We start from the raw sequence: 22,228 nt of genomic DNA, 5'->3' as shown, positions 1-22,228 counted from the left end.
GCCTGTTCTCATACGAGAAGTGCTCCAGCCCTATGAAAATTTTTGTGGTTCACCTCTGGATCTGCTCCAGCAGTTTCATCTCCTTATGTTAGAAGCTCCAGAACCAGACACAATACTCCAAGTGGGGTCTCAGGAGAGCAGAGCAGAGGGGGAGAATCACTTCCCTCAACCTGCTGGTCATGCTTCTTTTGGTGCAACAGAGGATGCAGTTGGTTTTCTACTGCAAGCACACATTGCCAGCTCATACCCAGATTTTCATCCACCAGTAACCCCAAGTCCTTCCCTGCAGGGTTCTCAATCCCTTCATCCCTCAGTCTATACCGATATCAGGGGCTGCCCCAACCCAGGTGCAGGACCTTGCACTTGGTCTTCTTGTATCTCATGAGCTTCTTGAGCTTGTCCAGGTCCCTCTGGATGGAATCTCATCCATCAAAAGTGTCAGCCACACCAATCACCTGCAAGTGTGCTAAGAGTACACCCAATCCAGTGTCTGTTTCACTGATGAAGATGTAAAACAGTTCTGGCCACAATACAGACCCGTGAGGGACACAATTTATCACTGATTTCCATCTGGACATTGAACCATTGTCCTCTACTGTCTGGGTGCTACCATCCAACCAACACCTCATCCACAGACGACCCATCAAATCCATCTCTCTTCAGCTTAGAGACGGATGTTGCAGGGAACCATGTCAAAGGCCTTGCAGAACACCAGGTAAGTGACATTTGTAGCTCTCCCCTTGGCCACTGGTGTAGTCCCTCCATCAGAGAAGGCCAGTAGGTTTGTCAGGCTACACTTGCCCTTGGTGAAGCCATGAGACATGCTGGCAGTCTCAAATCACCTCCCTGCCCTCCATGTGCTTTAGCATAGCTTCCAGGAAGATCTGTTCCATAATCTTGCCAGGCACAAGAGGTAAGTTTGGCTGACAAGTCGGTAGTTCCCAGGGTCCTCATTTCTACCCACTATAAATATGGGTGCAATGTTTCCCTTCCTTCAGTCTCTGGGGACTTCACCTGACTAACAGGACTTTTAAATGTTACGGAGAGTACACCAGTCAGTTCCCTCAGGACTCCGGGATGAATCTTGTCAGGTCTCACAGACTTCTGTACGTTCAGGCTCCTCAGGTGTTTATAAACCTGATATTCTCATATATCTGAGCAAATTTTCTTCCCCCACCCTGTTCCTGAGGTCCATCCACTCAAGAGGTGTGGGAAGAGTTTGCCAGTGAAGACTAAGGAAAATAAAGTTGTTCAGTACCTCAGCCACCTCGTCTGTTAGAAGGCTGGCCAGAGTATTCCATACCATAAACGTCACCCTCACTATATCCTGAGAAGTTTGGGGGGATGTTTTTCTTTCTTCCACAGCTGCCTTCCTGAGAAGGTCCTGTCAGCATCGCTGATCACCCCAAGCCTCTGGCCTCCTCCTCCACTTGCTGTGACTGCCACATTTGGGCTGGAGATGTCATGCTTGCAGTGCTGGCATTCCACCTTCAATGGTGGAAGAGCACAGCTCATGACAACAGTCTGGAGCCTGTATTAGTATTGGAATTGATATTAGTTCATTATTATTATAGTAAATATAGTTTTACTTCAACCCATGTGTCTCCTTTCCTTTTCCTGATTCACCTTCTAGGGTGGAGCTGATTGATGAAACAATCATCCAAACCCATGACACTGTTGTCACCAGGTTGCCAGTCTTACTCATCAGGTAGTGATGCTCTCTTTGACCTTCCATGTCTGTCTAACATACCTGTAGAAAGTCCTTTTTTCCATTCTTTGCTGAATTCAGCTTCAGCCACACCCTGGCCTTCCTGATCCTATGCCTGCACAATCGGGCTGTGTTCCTATACCCTTCCCAGGATATCTGGCCCTGCTTCCACTGCCTGTACATTTCCCTCTTGACCATTAGTGCCACCATTCATTCTAAACATGAAATCATGTTAATATTTCTAAAGCTAACAATTTTCTCTGGAAAGTCTGAAGAGTTGAATCAGAGTTAGTTTTTCCAAGTATGGTCAGGCAGTCTGTTCACACCACCTTTTTGAATGGGTTAATTCTTACCATTGAGCTGCTCAATATTTAAAATTGCTTTCAAAAAAGCATTAGCATTAGCCTTGTTGGTGAACATGCCTGGAAATCCAGTGTAAGCACTAAATCAAACAAACATAGTCAAGGGTTAAAGAAGAGACTTTGAATTAGCTTAAAATCTTTTTAATACATATCTACAGAAGCACTTTTTTCATTTCTAGGCTGCTGAACAAACACCCAAGACAATTAAGTACTGTAAATAACAGTGACAAACTCTCAGAGAAATTCTAACAGAACTTACACTTAATGCTTAGTTGCTGAGTAGGGCACTGCACAGGGAGGTTTTTAGAAGGTCTCATTAACAATGGCTGCTTTTCACTGGGTAGTTCTTTTTCTCCTTCATTTACTGTTTACTTGGGTATCATGTGCTTCATTCTGTATATTACTGCTGCAATTGTAATTTAAGCATTGATTTGCTATTCTATAGAAGTATGTAGTTAAATATTTTAACAGGGGACAAAGACAAATTGTGGATTACTTAGTGAGGTTCCAGTCTTACAAAAAGACTACACTGAGCGAAGGTAGGGGAAATATTTCATTGTGGGAATGCTAAGCAATGCTGATTACACCTTTTTAATTCAGATTTACTTTTGCCTGAAGTAAAAAAATGATAACTGAAAAAGAAATATTAGCTTGGAAAATGATATTATACAATGATATAGTGTTGAAGAACAATGCTATATATATATATATATATATATATATATATGCTGACTATCAGAACTGTTAACTTGAGGTTAGGAAGGTGATTAAGAGCTTTGCTAAATATAACCTTAAAATATGCCTTCAGAATACATTCATAATTAGAAAAGCTTGATTGTTTATGGGTCTAGTACACTCTAGTCTTAGTGGAAATGCAGTGCTTGTTGTACTGCATATTATTATAATCACAACACTTAGCATATCATGTATTATAATAATCAGAATATAAATGCCTAAACTAACCCAGGTTACTTTCTCCTCCTCTAAAGGACCTTAGTTTCAAATCTGCCCTTCATTTTACAACATTCAGAATTGTAAAATTGTTTTAAACAATGGAACTTTTGAATATTTTAAAAACCACTTCTTGTAAGATAGTATCAATCTTCAGAGAGTGTGAGGCAGGCTATACAGAATTTAGGCATACACTAAGGTTAATAAAGTCATAATTACACAGGTCTGCTCTATTCTAACACTTATCAATAGACACTATCAGGGAGAGGAAACCTTAAAAAATTCTGCATTAAATGGGCAACAAACATTTCAATTTCACATTGTTGAAAATAAAAGCTATATAAAACGCTACTGTGAGATACTACACATACTTAAAAGGACCACCATTCAAATAAGGACAGACAACAGAAAATGTGTTTCCTAAAACTGGAATTGTGTGAATACAGAAATGAACTGAGCTGGTTCATTCCACATTAATCAACCTAAATACTAGTGAAAAATTTTTTATACTTGTAATGAAGGGGGTAATTTGTTAGATCTTAACTAGGAAAAATAAAAAGGAAGTCTGAGAAACTAGTATTTTATTCATATACTTCAAAGCTTTGAACACTGTCATGATACAGCATTTGTAAAGTTGGCAGTAATTAAAACCATTTGTCAAAACAATTAATTTACTACAGTACTATTTATAAAGAAATATTTTTCGATTAAATCATGGATAACTAACTGACATGGAGAGAAGTTCTTCTCACAATATAATTCATTCCTTGTTACAAAATTCAGATGTGGGATTAGAATCCAGTGTAATACAACGATCACTTTTTACACTGCAGCAAGCTTTATGAACTGAAGTAATTTTTGCTTTCAAATTTTGACCCAAAATAAAGAAATAAATGCTGCCCTTTGTTTTAAATGTTCCAAAATTATTCTTTGAAGCAATTTTTTCAAATTTTACGTTTTTTCCACTCTGGCTTGTCTGTTTCATCATCTTCTGGTTCCACTTCCGCAAAAACTGTTTTTGGCTGCGTTCTAGAAAACATTAAAGAGATTTAAATAATGGTCAGACTATAATTCTTTATCAGAAACTACATTCGACACGCAATAGACACAAATGACATCTTTCTATATTAAAAAAGAGCATCCTAGACTTGCCTGGTTAACCTTTTTTACATAAACCCATGAACTAACCCTCGAAGAACTAAAGAAACTTGCACCTCTCATTCAAAGAGCAAGCCAAACAAACCAACCAACATCTTTTGCAAGTATTATTTCCTCATCAGCTTGCAATCATTACCTGTGTATTCCATGAATAAAATTAAGATGGAAGAGAGGAACAAACAAATTTAATGCAATGCTAGAAAGGAAAAAACAACACATTCTCAAATTGTACCATGATTTAAAAAAAAAAAAAAAAAAGAAACCTTCAACTTGATATACTGTAGTATGACAGCAGCCAGTAAATGAAAACAGAACAGCTAAGCCAGGTTTCTGACTTAGCCTGTGCATGTGGAAAAAAGCCTCTCCTCTAAAGACTGTGTGCAGCACTACTGTAACAAAAAAACCTAACAGTCTTCATATGAGAACACAGTGTATCCTACAGTCAAGCTTGATGGTATCTATTCCTCCACTGTCTACTTGTATTTTAAATAACACTTAAAGATTATAAAAATAATTATTGATTATTTTTTAAATGAACACAGTATCAAGTAGCATTTCAATAAACTGTTTGGACATTCAGTTCTCCTGTCTTACACTTTTAATCACTGCATGGTCCCTTTCCCAATCTGATTCTCAGCACAGTCACTGTGAAGCTAAAACTACCAGATTTCTGATGCTGGCTCTGCTCAACTTCTCATTAAAACAGACACAACAAAGTATTAAACTCAGCCAAGGCAGTCGTAATCTCGTTAATGAATTAACTAATGTTTTTACAGCAGTCTAAGGATGTGAAGCACTATTATATTAACAACTGTTATTTGGCAGACTGTGCAAAATGCCTTAGCAAAATTATGTCTGCTTTACTTAACACAACAGGCAATGTTGCCACTGACTTAGAAGAAGAGTAATAGCAAGCCACCAGCATCACTGTTCTCCACTTGTTATGTATGGGGCACAAAAGAGATTTAAAGTCAACAAAGATAAGCAATGACAACTTCATTAATATGAATGATTTTCCTGTTGGCTTCTTCTGCTCCTTCATCCTCCAAACTTTCCATGGCGATAAGGAGTATAATAAGATGTTCCACAGATGCAGGTTAGGGTTAGGTGCAGGTTGTTTGTCCCATTAGTCCTAGGCAGACCTTGTTCCCAGACGAGGACCTGCACTACTGGGAGTTAGATGACTCATTCCACTCTCCATGGAAAAGCAGAACTCAGATTTTTTTTTTTTAATTTCCAATTTTAAAATGTCAGTAGAAAATAGTGGTATTAGTTCTAAGTAACCAAAGAGGATTTAAGTAACTAAAAGTTACTTAAGTAATTAAAGGAGGATTTTAAAAAAATCAACATTCAATCTAAAGCAAATACCAGGGATGAAGGCTTCATTGCCCAAAATACTAGATTTTGTTTGCTGCTGAAGATGTGAAATATATGTATTCTTCTCTTCTTTAAAAAAAATATTGATTGAACTTTATTTAGCCCATTTTAGCAGTGCACCTTTCTTTTATCATGATTTAAAAAAGGTATCTAAATTCTATATAGGATCACATCAGCATTGAGATGCTTCTTAGTAAAGTGTAACTAATCAAGTGTTAAGCTATCATTTCTGGCCACAAAACCTGCAACTGTGATAATTTTGGTTAGAAACATCTAATTTTGAAGAATTACTTACTTCATTTGAGAAACAAACAGCACAACCTACATATTTTTCAGGAAAAGTTGTGAAAAGTTAGAGACTCCAGCTATGAGGTATGCTACTCCAACTCCAATAAAATTGGCAGTGGGGTGGGGAGTGTCAATAAAATCCCAACTAGCACCATTCAGCAGCAACCAGCTAAGGAAAAAACATACAGAGGAATTCCAGTCTCTTACTATGTCACTTTTTAAAATCAGCATGAAATGGCTGTAGCCTCAGCCCAAACAAAATGTAAACTGTTCCACCTCCACAAGCTACACAGCAGTAACTGGGCATGTAGGGTGATTCATATACCTGACCATTTTCAAGATACAAGCATAGAAAACTGTTTCTGTTACAGTATTTTCATCACTGATGATTTGATTTAAACACAAATTGTTCTGCTTAGTAACTGCAGAAGAAATTGCTGTATAAGGAGTTTGCTGCATGATTGATATTTATGCAAAAAATATAAAAATAGGCTTACTACAAAATATTTTTATTTCTGAGACTTGTTATTCTACATAAGACATACAGAAAGCTGAATTATTTTTTTTCCCCATTAGTTTTCTCAGTTTCATTTATCCTTGACTTTGGCAGTTCACTTCAGTTTGTCAGCTGGGGGATTGCCATGGAGGGCACAGGGGCATAAGAGAGCTGGGTTGATCCTTGAGGACAGCCTCTCCAAAACACATTCCATCCCACGTGCAGAAAGTGGAGTCTGGCAGGAGCCTAGAATGGATGTGCAGAAATCTCCTGACTGAGATAAACCCCAGCAAAGAAGAACACAGAGAGAGGAAGCAGAGGCAGCCTTGGGCAAGAGGAACCAAGGCATTACATGAACATGTAGGGGTTAGGAAAGCCAAAGTCCAGCTGAAGCTGAAACTGGGAAGAAACATGAAAGGCAACACAAATGGCTTCTACAGCTACACTGACAGCTAAAGGAATTCTAAGGAAAATATGTTCAGTGGGATAGGTAACACACTAACTTAGGGTATGGAAAAAGTCAGGATATTCAGTGCCTTTTCAACTCCATGTCCCCTGAAAAGGTCTTCAGGTCTCTGAGGATCCTCCTACACTAGCAGCAGAGTCTCTAGGAGGGAGTGAGACATTAAAAACAGAAGAGGACACAGTCAGGGATTATGTAGCTCATGGATGAACACAAACCCCAGGTACTTGTGTATGTTTGTGTATGGGTGTTTGTGTATGGTTTGTGGAGAATGGATGGGATGGATCCAAAGGTACCAAGGGAGATGGCAAATGTCATTGCAAGGGCACTCGGTCCTCTTTGAGAGGTCATGGTGATTGGGGGATGTTCTCAATGGCTAGAAAAGGCAACCATCATCATCTCTAAGAAAGGCAAAAGAAGTTAGTTCCTGGGGAACTACAGGATGGTCTACCTAACCTCAGTCCTTGGGAAGGCTATGGAACAAATCCCCATGGAATGCATTTCCAGGCACATGAAGGATAAGAAGGTGACAGGGAACAGACAGCAAGGATTTAGCCAAGGGCATATTTTGCCTCCTAAACTGACTGCTGAAATAAGACTGCCCAGAAAGCTGCTGTGGAACATCCATGTCCTTGTGGATGTTCAAACATGGTTGGGCAAGTCCCTGAAAAGGCTGAATCTAATTGAGCCTGAGCAACCTGATCTCTCAGCAAACATGCTTTAAGAAACAGGCTGGACTAGATAACCACCACCAAGGGTCCCTTCCTACCTAAATTATTCTATGATCCTATGCCAGGTGAAAACAGAATCTCATAGGCTGACAAATGTATTTATGTTGTGGGATACACTAAGAGGCTCCAAACAGAAATAGGAAAATAACTAACATAACTTATTCATCCCAAATATTTACTTTTATTTGTGATTTAAACATATTCAGAAATGCAGATTCCTAAAAAGATTTCAGGGACCTTGCAGAGTGCTCTAGAATCACTATAATCCCTCTGGGTATCAGTTGTTTTTCTCAGTTGTCTTTTTAGGAATAGTATAAAAGTAGCTCATTCATATTTGAGGTTCATAGGCTAGCAGTTAAAAAAATACTGCTACAGCTAAACCTGCTGGAGATGACAACAGCAAACCACAGTATGTTACTTATGTTGCAGTAACTTTTGAAATTTGTGTTTATATTGCACTGAAACAAAGAAAAAAAGACTTTCAAGCATTCTTGGAAATCAGAATAATGTCATAAAGGTTACTTCCAGACTGAAAAGTTAAGTTTTTTAGCAAGCCCCTTTGTATTTCTTACCCTATTAACCAGACTGAATGAATCTCAGTGGCTTTGCCCTCAAATTACCGATTTCAAGATACGATTTAGATTAAATACACCAACATGCTAACAAAATCACTGTTCCAAAACATTCCAATCAGTCTGGCTTTTGCTTCTGAAGTTATTTGAGCCACTTTTTGACCAACACTTCACATACTGGCACTGCCATTGGAAGTTCAGGGAATGCTCCACAACTACAGGCTGCTGCTTCAAGTCATCTCCTTGTGCCTGTGACAGGCAGCAGTGACAAAGACAGCAAAATAAGGGCTGCAACACTGAACTAAAAGATATTTTTTAAGCATTCTTGTCTATCTTGGTTGGGACAGAAAATGCACCCTCACCTTCCCTATCAGACAGAAGAGAGCTAAATCTGGGCCTTCTCAGGCTTGCAGCTACAATACTTAGTAATTTTTGCAGATCCTTCAGAGGGAGATCTGAAGTTATTATAGTACCTCTGTACAGCTGTGTTAAAACAAACAGCTCACCAAGAATGTAATTTTCAAACATTTATGACTGAAGTCCAAAGTTCCTTCCCTGTAGTTCTTTCCCTGAAACCTCCAATCTGTCCTCCCTTTCCTGTCACTCCACTGACGTGGCTCTTGCAAAGGTCTCTAACAAGCTTTTTCCTCAAAATTCTCAAGATCCTCTTCATCCTCATCCACTACGACTTTTCTGCTGTGTTGACTGTATCTTTCTTAACATTTTATTCACACTGGGCTTCTGTGACATGTCATCTCCTGATTTAATCTGTACTTTTAATCATCTCCCAGTTTCCTTTTCAACAAGATGGTTTTTCACCTATCCTGACAAACTTGAAAAAAATTTCAACAGATAAATAATGCAAATCACTACTTGTCTTCAAGAATAAATCAAGCACCTTTAACTTCAACAAAAAGGAAAATTTTTTGCATATAATGTATAAATTTTTTGCATATAATGTATACATTGACAGCAAAAGTCATGCTCCAGGTACTACTTATAAGAATTGTTGAAGTGAAAAAACAATTAAAAGCATGTATCAGTTATTTTATTTAGAATGACCTAATCAATATGAATCAGAATGAGATGAACTCTAACACTGTTTCTACAGAGTTATGAAAAGTGCACTTCTCAGTCTTCTCAGTGTAAAGTTATTTAATAACAATCACTGAAGAAAATTAAGCCACTATGGTTTTCCTAGGCACTTTCTTAAAAAGGAAAATGAAGAACTGTAAGTGAACTGCCCATTAGATAAGGCAAAACTAAAAGCCTTGTCAAACTAGAGGTGTATCAAGTGAATATTTCTATAGCACAGTTAAGTGAAAACTACAAGAAATGTAGAAAAACTGATAACAGAGAAACAAAGTAGTAAAAAGAATAAACACCATATAATAAATGACACATAAAGGCTGTAGGGTTTTTTTAGGTCTAAACCAGTATGTAATTACACTATGTATCAGAATATCACCCTTCCTAACTCTACAGTACACCTTATACTACAGCTAAAGCAGCCAGTTTCCCAAGGCTTATGTATTGTTAGTTACCATAAACTCCCGATTTTAATGTATTTTTATTTTAACATATTTTTTAACATTAACATTATTTTGACATATAATACAGTATTATATGATAGTTTATATAAATTACTTGAACTTTGCACAGTTTATTAAACATGCATCCATCAGAGCATCTGTAAGATGCTTTATGCACAGGGTAAAAATACATGCCCTGAAAAATCAGAAATAGGAAATCATTCCCAAAGCTTTCTGCCTGTGTGTGCAGGCAGGCAGCTAGCAAAATCTATGAGTGCCATTGACCTGTAACTATTAAGCTAAGAACGTAACACAATTATAAAGGAAGTTCCTGAATTTTAGTGTCTTTGACTCTAATAATAATAATGGTTATTACTATTAATAATAACAATAATTTTAAAAATGCTTTTTTTGCATAGTGTAAATCTTGAAATCTAGCTTTTAAAGCAAGGATAGAGGCAGTTTCACTGGCATGAGATTTATCAGCTGACAAAAATATCAAGGCAGCATGTTGTTGGCCACTGTCCAATTCCCCCACACACCTATCACCGTCTGGTGTGTAAGTTAATAGCAGTCTGGACTTGCATCCTCCCCACTTGTCAGCCAGTTCTCTTCCTCCCCTGCAGCTACATCTTCAATAAGAAACTGTAATGACATCTGCCCACCTGACACTGTAAGCCTTTTGCAATACAGCTATGTTTTAAAACTTTCATGACTACTACACTGCAGGTGTCTGGGAGGAAACATAATATACAATCAATAAAGTTACTGAGCCAGAAATATACTGAGGTATTGGCTGAGGAACCTGGGGTTGTTTAGCCTGGAGGAGACTCAGGGGGGACCTTATCACTCTCTGTAACTACCCGAGGGAGGTTCTCCCAGGCAACTCCTGACTGGATGAAAGGGCATGGCCTGAAGCTGCGTCAGGGGAGCTTTAGGTTATCAGAAAGAACTTCCTCAGGGAGAGGGTGATAACATATTGGAATGGACTGCCCAGGGCAGCAGTGGAGTCACCACTGCTGGAAGTGTTTGAGAAGAGACTGGATGTGGCATTTAGTGACATAAGCAGTGTGGTGGTGTCAGGTCATGGGCTGGACTTCATGACTGCAGAGGTCCTTCCCAGCCTCAATGATTCTGTGATTCTGTATCTACCTCATGCAATCACAAAATGGTTTGGCTTGGAAGGGACCTTAAAGATGATGTAGTTCCAACCCTTCAAAATGGGCAGGGACACCGCCCACTAGACCAGTTTGCTCAAAGCCCCATGCAATCTGACCTTCAGTGTTTCCAGGGATGGGACATCCACAGTTTCCCTGGGCAACCTGTGCCAGTGTCTCACCACTCTCACACTAAAGAATTTCTCCCTAATGTCTTACCTAAATCTGCCCTCTTTCAGCTTACAGTCATTACCACTCATCTTATCCTTCCATGCCCCTGTAAAAAGTCACTCCTGAGCTCTCCTGTAGCCCCTTTGGGTGCTGGAAGGCTGCTGTAAATTCACCCCAGAGACTCTTCTCAAGGCTGAACAACCCCAAACTTACTCAGCCTGTCTTCAAGGAGGAGGTGGACCAGCCCTATGTTTCTAGTATATTTCTAAGAATACCACCAGAGACAACATCTGTGACAGACAACTTTCCTGCCAGTGGGTTTCCAAGGCTTTAGTTTTCCTCTTTTCTTTCCCACTCAACTTAAAAAATAAAGTAACCTAATCAACTCAAAATCTCTCCTACATAAAGTGATAGGTATCATCCCCAGATTGGTCAGAATGTCTTCATAATTACTATTTTGTAGGATAACTTAGTTGTTTTGTTCTAGAGCATAAACATTCTACTTACTGTATACTTACTATATGATGCAATCACATTTACTGTTGAGAATGGAGCATTGTATATCTCAAATAAAACCCTTACAGATGTGCCCACACATTCAAAATACGTTTTATCTTCAGCAAACATAAGCTCTCAAACAACTAAAAAATCAATTTTTATCATATTAATTACAAGAACTGTTACAGAATAAGGCTTTCAAATATTCTTTCTTTGGTACAAAGGGTGTACATTATGCAGATTTGATGTACAATATCAAATGCTTCACTAATTACCAGTATGCCATACTCATTAATTACCCAGTGAAACCCAGGCAGAATCACAGGTTCTCAAGCTGCTTTAGAACAGCCACTCAATTATCTTTGAGAACACATGGGTCAAGTCAGAAAATAAGTGTTACCACTAGAAACAGCAATGAGTCTTAATATAGTTTGAGTTTCTGGAAAGAGGAGGTGGTTTTTTCACTAAGGAGCTAACCACCAATAAAGAAAGTACAGTCAGTAAAGTACTAATTGAACACAGCTTTGGAGATAAAACACTGGGCTGCAAATAAGAAAAGACAGCTTGTTATTTGCAGAGTGGTCTCTGCAGTCTAATTTATGTCTTTAAAAACTTTTACTTACACATTTTGAAAACATTACTTATTCTAGAAAGATTAGTTTGTCTAACAAAAATTAACAAAAAGTGAACATTTTAGCTGTTTTTTTAAAGTGGTATTTTCTATTCATTAGTATGAAATGCATTTATTTAGTTTTTTATTTTACTACTGTTGTAAATGTATTTATTTAATGGTTTGAATTGTATGTATTCCTGGAAAAAAAAAATCTTTGGTACAAAGTCCTCTAGAAGCATACTGTTTTCCTTGTAAGCACAGTTTTCATTGTAATACACACACACAAATACCACACTCAGATGTACAGTTAGAACTGAGTAAGTTATCATCTCTGTTATTACCAAGATTTTACCACTATAATCTTGCTGAGGCTCTTGAATTTATGTAACAGCAACTGAACACTTATTTTTTTATGGTGAATTTTTGACAGGAGATTTATCAGTGTGATTTTTAATATCTCTGTATCTTTAATAGCTAGTTAATCCAAACGGTTATTCAGGTCTTTATGTGAGAAAGCATTAAAATAAAAACCTGTGACATTGAAGAGATCATCTAAAATATGCTGTCATAATAGCAAGTAAATATTTTGAAAGCTTAACCTAAAAATCTGTGAACTAGAGGGCATATTGGAAAACTCTAGAAATATTACTTGAAATCTAAATTGTTTCCTTACTTAGCATATGCTGGAGCAACCCAGTATGGATTCTCCTCCGCTTCTTTTGCGTGACGTAAAATAGCCTCTCGAGGGTTGCTATCATCTGTCTTATCCAGTGCAATATTCTTGACTATATATGATGACAATGTGCCTCCATGAGTTCCAACACGCCCACCACGACCTATAGCAAAAACAAAAAAGTGAAGATTTTTGAGGAAAATATTTAAGAAATAAACAGAGTAATGTTTATTGTGTTTGTAACAGTGATCTGATAAAAAGAAGTTATTTAATACTACAGAAAGAGTCTTAAATCAAAGCTGCATCCATGGAAGTGTTTTACTGACGTATAACTGAAAATAGGTCATTGCAACTATTAATTTATTCCAGATGAACACTCCAATCAAAGTCCAATGTCTTGCAGTGCTGGCCACTACTCTTAGATAGAAAGTAGAGTCAACACCCAAAACTCTGAATGCAAACCTGTATGAGTGTAGAACCCACGCACAATGGTCCCTTTTCCACAGGACAGCCTGTAATTATTATGTCTGGATTACCTGGTCCTGCTACAGGAGGTTCAGGTTTGTGAGACTTCATAGGGTCCAGCCTGTCCTTCTCCAGCTGTTTCCTGGTGCTTCGCTGTCGTGGTTCACGGAACATTGGAAGTGCATGGGCTGAAGGGTCAAAGATTGGAGAAAAAGAAATGTTAGGTATCTCCTTTTCTAACCCCCCTCTTTTTTTCCTATTTCATTTAAAAAGACTATGATTCTTCCTGGCAATGGAAAAAGTTGCAGAAGCAAACAGCCTCCCAGTTATTATGTATTCAAGCAGTGGTTTACTGAGGTGTATTTTAGAGGGCTTATGTCTGCTGAATTTTTTGAAGATGAAAGCAGCCAGTTTTTCTTCAGGCAGAAGTCTTTAATCTGAAATAATGTTTGCACAGTTTATGCATATTTAATTTATTCTTCCATCATTCGGTTCTCAACATTAGCACTGTGACTAATTGGTTGCTCTCTTCTGAACTTTCGATGTTTCTACAGCTTTCTAATACCCTAAGAGCATGAGAAAACCCTAGACACATTCTTGGAACTGAAACAAGGAAGGGTGGAATACTCTCGATGATAAAAAATATATTCTCTCTGCATATGAAGTCCCAATCCTGTTTTTTTTTTTTTAAATTACTAGATTAATCAAGGTTGTAAGAATACCTGTAATTGAAACCACAAGTGTAAATTATCGGGATATAAAACTTCCATTTCCTTATACACCTGCTACAGTATCTCCAATCACAGTAATGGTTTTGGTTTGCTCAGACAAACAACACATTTGTCAGCCAGAGAGAAACACCATGCCAAGGAACATAATTTTCTTGTGGCAAGGCCTAGCTTTCACATTCAGGTTTGCTGATTTATGTTGTCTTCTAAAATGTTGAAAATTGTGTTGAGGTCAAAAGACCCCAAAAAGACAAAAAAAACAACCAACCAAGTCTTAAATCTAGAGGCACTGGCTCTATACTGAACAAAAAAAATAAGGCAGCATCCAAATTCAAGTCTGATTTTCCAGCATATTTCAGGAACATCAGCTTATTAGACTAAGTGAAACCACAGCCATATGACAAAGTAGTAGATCTTTGGAAAAAAAAATTAGGTTTCATGAAGTATTAAATGCCTGGGACAATTTGCTGGCAAGCACTAAGCTTGATTGTTTTGCACAGAGCATCTGAGGTGACTAACGCACAGATCCAAGCTTTTGGCATTTGTAGAGTGAAAGGTGCCTAATGAAAATCCAAACTATGTATTCCTGTCTTTTAAAAGTAACACCTAATCCTTCAAAACATCATTCCTCCATTTTAAATAGCCATTATTGTCAATCCATATCCAGCGATTAAGGAGCACCAAGAAGTCCAAAGGCATAAAAAAGAGGAAAAAAAACCCCAAAACAAAACAGGAGAAAAAGGGTGGTTCACTTTGCAAAAGTACTTATAAGACTCCCTGCTGTGTCCAGTTCTATCTGTAAGCTTAAAACACAGATGTCTAACCCCTGAAAGGTTTCCAAATTATGCCACAAATTAAAAAATTTGCAAAGCAAATGCTTGTAAAATTTTTCTGTATTGCTTTACGTTGAATAATTCTTATTTTATTTCAAAATTATGTGGAAGAAACAGGTAAGGAACTAAAAATCAAATAATAAAATTCCTACACTGCATAACTGGGACCTAAAACTTTGAATGGCATTTATAAATGCCATCAAATACAGAAGTTCCAATGGATTTTAAGCAGAAAGTTTTCTAAAAGTCAGAAAACTCATTACAGTTTAAACACTAACTACAGTGCACACAGGGTACTTTGATAACAGATCCCAGGATGCAGTGAGGATGGACTAAGAGCACCCAAAAGACATAAATATCCCTGAACTTTGCAAGGTGCAGGTGATGCAAGGTGTAGGTGATGCTTTACCCACTGCTACCCAAAATCTTGGGCTGGACTTCTGGAGCAGTAAGGTGAGTAGAAGACAGCTGTGCCTGGAAAGTAACTGAGGTGACTAACCAGAAGAGACATGTCTTGATATGGGGCTGCTTACCAAGACCACCCAGGCTTGCTCATTATAAACTTTCTTCACAGTTATTAGGCTGAGAATCAACCACTTGATTTTATAGAACTGGTTTTAGCTATTTCTAAGACTAAGACTACTGGAAAACAGCTGAATCCAAACAATGTGGAACTGCAAGAAGATGACAAGAAGCAGAACAGCACCACTGTGTGACTGTTCTCACTTCACATGAAGAAACATTCACTACACTGGGTGATGCTAATGGGAGAGCCAAAATCTCTCTGCGTATCCCCTCATATCCTTGTAAAATCTGCCCATTGGCGAAAGGAAGATCACTAAACATTTCATAGTAACAATGAAAACTATTTCTAATTGCACCAGCAAGACACTATAAACATAAAGTCTTGTATCTGCATAACCCTGAAGCTAGAGAGATATTTAAGATATTTAAAACCCCATATAATTCTTGTTAAGTTCTAAATTTTGAAAAATCACCAGGAATTTGTTCAAGATCTGTATCTAATGTCTCTGATTTTGCCATTGGTACTTCACATGCTTCCAGGTGACAAAGCACTTTCTAAACCCATCTACACTCAACAGTTTAGGTATGTAAAACTAAAGATTTAAGAAAGCTCCAAAATTTTGGAGGCTTTTTGTTTGGTTGGTTGGTTTGTTTCAGGCATGTCTCCTTTCAGGCTTTCAGGTATGTCAGAATCTAGAAACCAACCAATATTAACAGCTTTACAGAGCATAGACCTTTTTGGTTGTGCAAGGTTACCAAAAAATTGTAGGATGCACTAACACCTCACACCAGTTATCAATATTTAATAAAAGACTGAAACTTTTTAGAGGGGAAAGTGTATATCTAAATGATGTGCAAATAATTTCAAACCCGGGAAAGAGCTAAGGATGCTGCTACAGAGGAGCGTTTAAATTCCTTACGTGTTATAATATAATCCTGTGTAAGAGTCTCTGCTTGTCTTTCTTTTCGTTTTGTTTTGACCACACACAATTTTGCTCCCCTAGGAAGAAACATAAGGAAGTTCAGTCAGTCTGTTTAAATCAAACAGAAACAATTTTTTATTCAAGACACAACTCAACAAAGTCAGATAGTACTTTAAATATGCATGAATGTGTGTATCTTTGCCTGTCCACGCATATGTGAAGCAAAGTAGAGAGATCAGTGTTTCTCTTGCAGGGCCATTTATACACCGTGCGGAAATAAGGGTGGAAGATTCATTTCACACTTCATTTGTACGCAGTCCTTGTCATGTGCACATTGAAAGTGCTCCTCTCCAAACATGGGCAATGATTTGCTCCCAGTAATCTTCTTAAGCAACAAGAGGTGGCAGCTATCTAACCAGGGGTGTCTGTAACACTGCAGCTGAAAAGGCTGCATAAGCCTGGCTGCAGCAAGACTGATCTAAGCTGGTGGCGTTTTCCTCCTCATGAGAATTACCAGGAAAGAAACTGGGCACAAAACTGAGCTATGGCTCACCCCCTCTCAAACTGAGTATTACTTCACAGACACTGAAGTTAAATCTTCTGCTTCTAAGCAAGATTCAGAAAGGAAAGGAAAAATTAAAAAAAAAAAACAACCTTCAGAAAGGAAAAGAAAAATCCACCATAAAAAAATGATGAAATGCAATAAATATCATTTCAATAACACTACATCAGCAAACTTTAAGAGACAGATGAAAGGCCAATTATTCTTACTACAGATTTCATGCAAATAATAAGTCCAAGTGTTTGCAAAATCAGGTAGAATAGACAGCATACTGCCCAGAGGAAAAAGTGCTGTTATTCAGTTAAACAGTTTGGATTTTTTCCTTCCTGCTGTTAGTAAATAGGTAAAACTCAGAAAAACAAATGTTATTAAACCAGTTTTTCTCATTTCTTAGTATAAGCATTCAACCACAGAATCAGGCTAAATTTGAGAAAATAAAATATAATCTTCAATCATTAATCATGTACATACCTCTGACTTTTGACAGGATCATAGTACACTTTGGCCAAACCATTTCCTGTACCAACCATGATCTGGTTCAGCTTGGGATGCCAAAGGCAACGCACAACACTCTGCAATAAAGAAACATATTGATGGTTAGTTAGTTACTCGTCTATATCTTGGAATTATTACTCATATAGTTGAAGAGTGAGAACCTGAGAACACTGCAGCAGGAACAAGCCTGAACACATGCATGAACATACATGAATGGAAGTTCCAGAGCAGAATACAGTGTAGAAGTGACAACTCATGGATGCAGGCAGTGAAAGAAGTAAAAATTTGTGGCACTGTGGTAGCCACTGGCTTCCATGGGCTAGCTGCTCCAAGGTCTTTGTGGGCACAATGGAAATAGAAAGCTTAAGGGGGGCTTAAAGGAGAACAATGAAGTGCTTCAGAAACAGCAATACAGGCCTTCATGACTTTTGACTTTTTAATTTGTAATTCATCCACCCTGTTCCTTACTTTATCTGCTTTTTCTCTTCTTTTCACACAGTGCTGACCTTTCACTTGCTGACTACAGAATGGAAGAGTAGCTGATTTTCACTCTTGGTTCTTTCTTACCCACACCACCAAGAAAAACTTGGTATTTGATGCCAATGTCTCACAGCTTTGTCACCCAGCTCTGTCACTCTGGTCAGCAGAGAAACTCATTTTCAGACATTAAGAGTATTGTTCTTTCACAGACACCATGTGATTCTCTGTGTGACTTTGAATCTCCATGTGACTACTGTATTTGGTCTGATTCAGCAGGCCAGTACAGAAACTCTGTAAGATTCAAGTTCCTGATTCAAGAGAGACAAAAAAGTGGGCAAAATCTGCCAGGAAGAACAACACTTCTTAACACAAACACAAAACCTGTACATCACTGTGACTAATTGGGGAAAATAGTAACTGTTTTTGAGAGACAGTAAATGCTAGAGAAACAAGTACCTATTTTTTAAGAGACAGTAAATCTTAGTATTTCTCTAAACAATGCTAATTTTTCTAGCCCTTTTACCCCCAAGCTTACTACCTCTCCTTTCTCAAAAACCAGGAATAGACTCTTCTCAAAGTGAATTAATAATTCAATATTCAACCACTACCATCTATGTATTATTCAAGTGTGTGTATATATATATATACACACACACTTTATACACTATTTCTGTATACTTTACACACAAATTATACATATAGATATTCTTCATATACAAACTTAAAAAATTTAAATAATATGAAATTCACACAATTGGAACCACTAATGTCTTAATAAGAGGAATTCAGAAAAGCTAAAGTACAATTAGGGGTGTAATATAGACCTATAACTTGAGAGATGAGAAGCACCTAATTTGGAAAACAAGGGTTATGTACCATCTCTAGTGATTCTTGAATCACTTCCCATTTTGTGTTCCATACCATCTCTGGGGTTTTTTTGGTTTTTTTTTAATGTTATGAGGCATATCATGTAAAATCTGAAGCCCACTCATACATCATGAATCAAAACTCCATTGTACTACATGATGATGGATGACTCCCTTGTGAGCTGGTTTTCTAATTCATGTTTTAAGCAAAGAAACTGAGTGAGGTTACATGAATCAACTGATCATTCCTTACAAGGATCCTCTCAAAACATATTCCTCCTACATAGATATACACACAGTATCATACTTTCCCATTAATTTACAGGTACAAATAAAGCTTGCATATTTATTATGGCACAACTAAAGGAAGAGAGCATTTTTACATGGGACTCTGAAGCATAAAGTATAAATTATGGCAATGCATTATGCCCATGATCCCTGCCACAAGCAACCAAAACAACCAGTACAGGGTTACTAATAAGTTGTTTGCTTTAAGTTGGACATTCTTACATACTGTTACATAATACTCAGAATACTATGGGAACTCTTAAACACACAAAGCTAATAACAAGTGTTGAAGGTCAAAGGTGGCTGGCCTTTTCTTTTATTAATATTTATTGCATGTGTTTAACCAGCTTTTTTAAACTTTGTAGATAATGTGGTTCTCCACTTTCTACTGTCAAGTAAATGTACTTCATAGCATGGTACTGGATACCAGCCAACAAAAACAAAGCCTGAGACAGTGTGGCTCAGCACTGATGGGGATTGCTAAGTTTCTAACTTGTCAAACATGCACAACACACTTAAAACCACCATGGCACGTGCTACAGAGCAGGCAAAAGAAAGTGCCATTAAATGCAGCTCTATAAATCTTCTGAAACCATAAAACATCCCCAGAATATAATTTGTTAAAAACTAAAGAAATACAAGCTCTGAACATGCAAGTCGTTTTATTAACTCAATGGCATATAAACCTCCTTTATAAGAAATAATAAAAATTATTTAAGCGGGTTTTCAGATTATTTTAGAAATGAGCACAATTTTTAAGAAACAAAAAAACCCCAGAATTGTTGAACTAAATACTAATAATTTTCCCAATCATAGAATCCTGAACTAAAAATTCTAAGCAGCTATACTGCATTGAAAGGGATTGTTGTAGACTAGGTCTTAACATCAGGGGTGAGGGGGACAGAAATCTACAGAACACAAAAAATCTATAAAACACATAAACTTTCCTGCTGTTTATGCTTAGAATAACTCAGGTACACATCTTTATATCTGAAAATGCTAAACATCAAATTCTAGCTTAAAGAAGGTCCTATCTCTCAGGTCTCCATGCAAAACAGTGTGTTAACAGCAGGAAGGGAAGTGTCCTGGCTTGGGCCACCAACGCAGACATCTGACTGATTCTTGATTTTACACAACTGTTTGCAGTTGGAAGAGAGCTCTGGTGACCATATAATTCAAGTCCCCTGCTCTGGGCATGGTCAACCACTAAATAAGCTTAAGACATTGTCCAGTGTGGTTTTGAATATTTCTAAGGATGGAGAGACTACAACCCCTGCAGGGAACCTGTTTCAATGTACAACCACCCCACCGTAAGTAAAAAGCAACCAGAACCCCAAACCATTTTCTTCTGCTTACGTGGAATTTCCTGCAGTTAGAGTTATACTTTTTGCTTCTTGTCCTGTCACTGCACACCACTGAGTTTTGCTTTATTTGCTTCATTCTTCTGTTTCCCTTAAAGTATTTATACTTAAGATCCCCCCATGAGTCTACTCTTATCCAGGCTGAATGATCCTATCTCTGCCAGATACTTCAAGCCTTTAATCACCTTTGCAGTCCTTCACTGGACTCATTGTAATATGTTCATCTCTTTTTTTGTACTGGGAACTCAGAACTGGCCCCAGCACTGCAGATGTGCCTCACCAGCACTGTGCAGAGGGGAATGATGGCCTCCCTTGACCTGCTGGCAAAGCTCTTTTAAACGACACAAATGCCCTTGGGCTTCTTGTAACTTTTGTTTCTCTGAGATGGAAAATTGATTTGCCAGTCCATAATAAGTTATTCTTAAGAATAATTTGTTTCATTTTAAGGTTGTGCTCTGCAATGAAACCCAACACAAACAAGTTGGTACTCCAGTCTTAACTGCTCTCATTCCACTTACCAAGGTGGTTTCATGCTTGGTAAGAGAAGTAAATAAGCAGGGATTTTAACTGCCTAACATTGCTTTATGGAAACCTAGCACAAAATAGTTCACTTACTGTTAAGTACTGGTTGTAAGGAAAAGCTGTGGATGACAGCTTTAAGACTCAGAAAACACAAACACCAGAACAACAACAGCAAAGGACTTTGGGTAACTTATTCTAGATTCAAACATTCAATACAGAAAGACTTAACCTGTTTCTTAAAACACTGAAAACTGAAACAGACAAATCTATGCAGCTTCTGAAATAAAAAAAATTCTGGGTCATACCTCAGCTTTGCAAATTAAAAATAATGTCTTCTTTTAACAAACAAGAATGATAAAATGCAAAATGTATCATCACATAAGGATCTTCAGAACTTGAAAAAATATTCCTGTAATGATTGCGTATTTTGGCCATTATATCTTTGGAGCATGAAGTACTGGAAGTTTGTCATAAAACCCCTGAAAATAATTTTATCCATGGAATCGATGTGTTCAGCATCATGACTGTAAAATCCAAAAATACAGCAGATACAAAAGACAGTTAACCAGTAGTGACATAAGAGCTGTTTGGTACTTTTCCTGTTGCACAGTAGCCTGCACTGGGAAACACTGGGAGAAGATTGTGAAAATATATTTGCAAAGTCAGCCAAGGAAATATTAAAAATGTTAAAAAGAAGATTACAAAGTGATCTATACAACTTTAAAGACATTTTTCTTCTGAAATCTGGATTAAAATGTTAAAGTTCTTACGCAAATGCCTACTAAAATAGGAAAATATTACTCATTGTTCTTGAAACAATGTGGCATAACTTTTTCTGAAGTTGCTATTATTTGAGGTATAAAGTATGAGTTATGTGAACAATACATAATTTTAACCTTATTTTTAAGTACCACACTCACTTCAGATTCACAGTTGTTTTAAATTACACTCGGTTTAGAAAATTCTACCTATAAGAACTTAAAAGCTTAATAATATGCAACAATCTTAAACCATAAAACTCCTAAATACATAGAAAGGTGGCAGACAAAAGCGATGATATCACTGTTCCTTTGTGTGTTATTCCACCTGCATTTCTTCTAAGACATGCAGTCCCAGCTGATGTGCAATTCTGGAGCGGTTGATGAACAGACTCACTTCTAACAGCCTGTTCTCAGCTGTGTCTTTCTCCTGGTATCACATAAGCAGAGCTGTTGCTGCAGGTGGACAACAAACTACATCAAACAATATTTCTCTTAGACTGTAATCCATCTGGTTTAGCTCACGAGGCAACAATGCACATATTTTTGCTGGTAGTATGCACGTAACAGTGTTTCAACAAGATTTAACAGCAGTGCCTCTAAATGAGAAACTGAAGCCAGAAACATCATTTTCAGAATGGGATTATTTATTCTGGCATACAAATACATCCC

The 22,228-nt window shown here is 37.6% G+C and overlaps 1 protein-coding gene across 1 annotated transcript in view; it reads right to left on the bottom strand.

Annotated features, from left to right (window-relative positions):
• Window positions 1-3,585: 3,585 nt before the first annotated feature.
• WDR70 (WD repeat domain 70) overlaps window positions 3,586-22,228 on the bottom strand; it is a 125,300-nt gene continuing 106,657 nt past the window's right edge. The window contains exons 14-18 of the mRNA XM_030467976.1: window positions 17,258-17,358; window positions 16,222-16,301; window positions 13,287-13,403; window positions 12,751-12,913; window positions 3,586-4,050 (exon numbers count right to left, since the gene is read on the bottom strand). Of these exons, the coding sequence (XP_030323836.1) occupies window positions 3,966-4,050; window positions 12,751-12,913; window positions 13,287-13,403; window positions 16,222-16,301; window positions 17,258-17,358 (546 nt within the window). The 3' untranslated portion in view covers window positions 3,586-3,965. The remainder of the gene's footprint in view (window positions 4,051-12,750; window positions 12,914-13,286; window positions 13,404-16,221; window positions 16,302-17,257; window positions 17,359-22,228) is intronic.

The sequence above is a fragment of the Calypte anna genome, chromosome Z (genome assembly GCF_003957555.1).
Source record: "Calypte anna isolate BGI_N300 chromosome Z, bCalAnn1_v1.p, whole genome shotgun sequence".
Classification (NCBI taxonomy): domain Eukaryota; kingdom Metazoa; phylum Chordata; class Aves; order Apodiformes; family Trochilidae; genus Calypte; species Calypte anna.
Note: the sequence above shows the minus strand (reverse complement) of the source record. Positions and strands in the feature narration are given on the sequence as shown.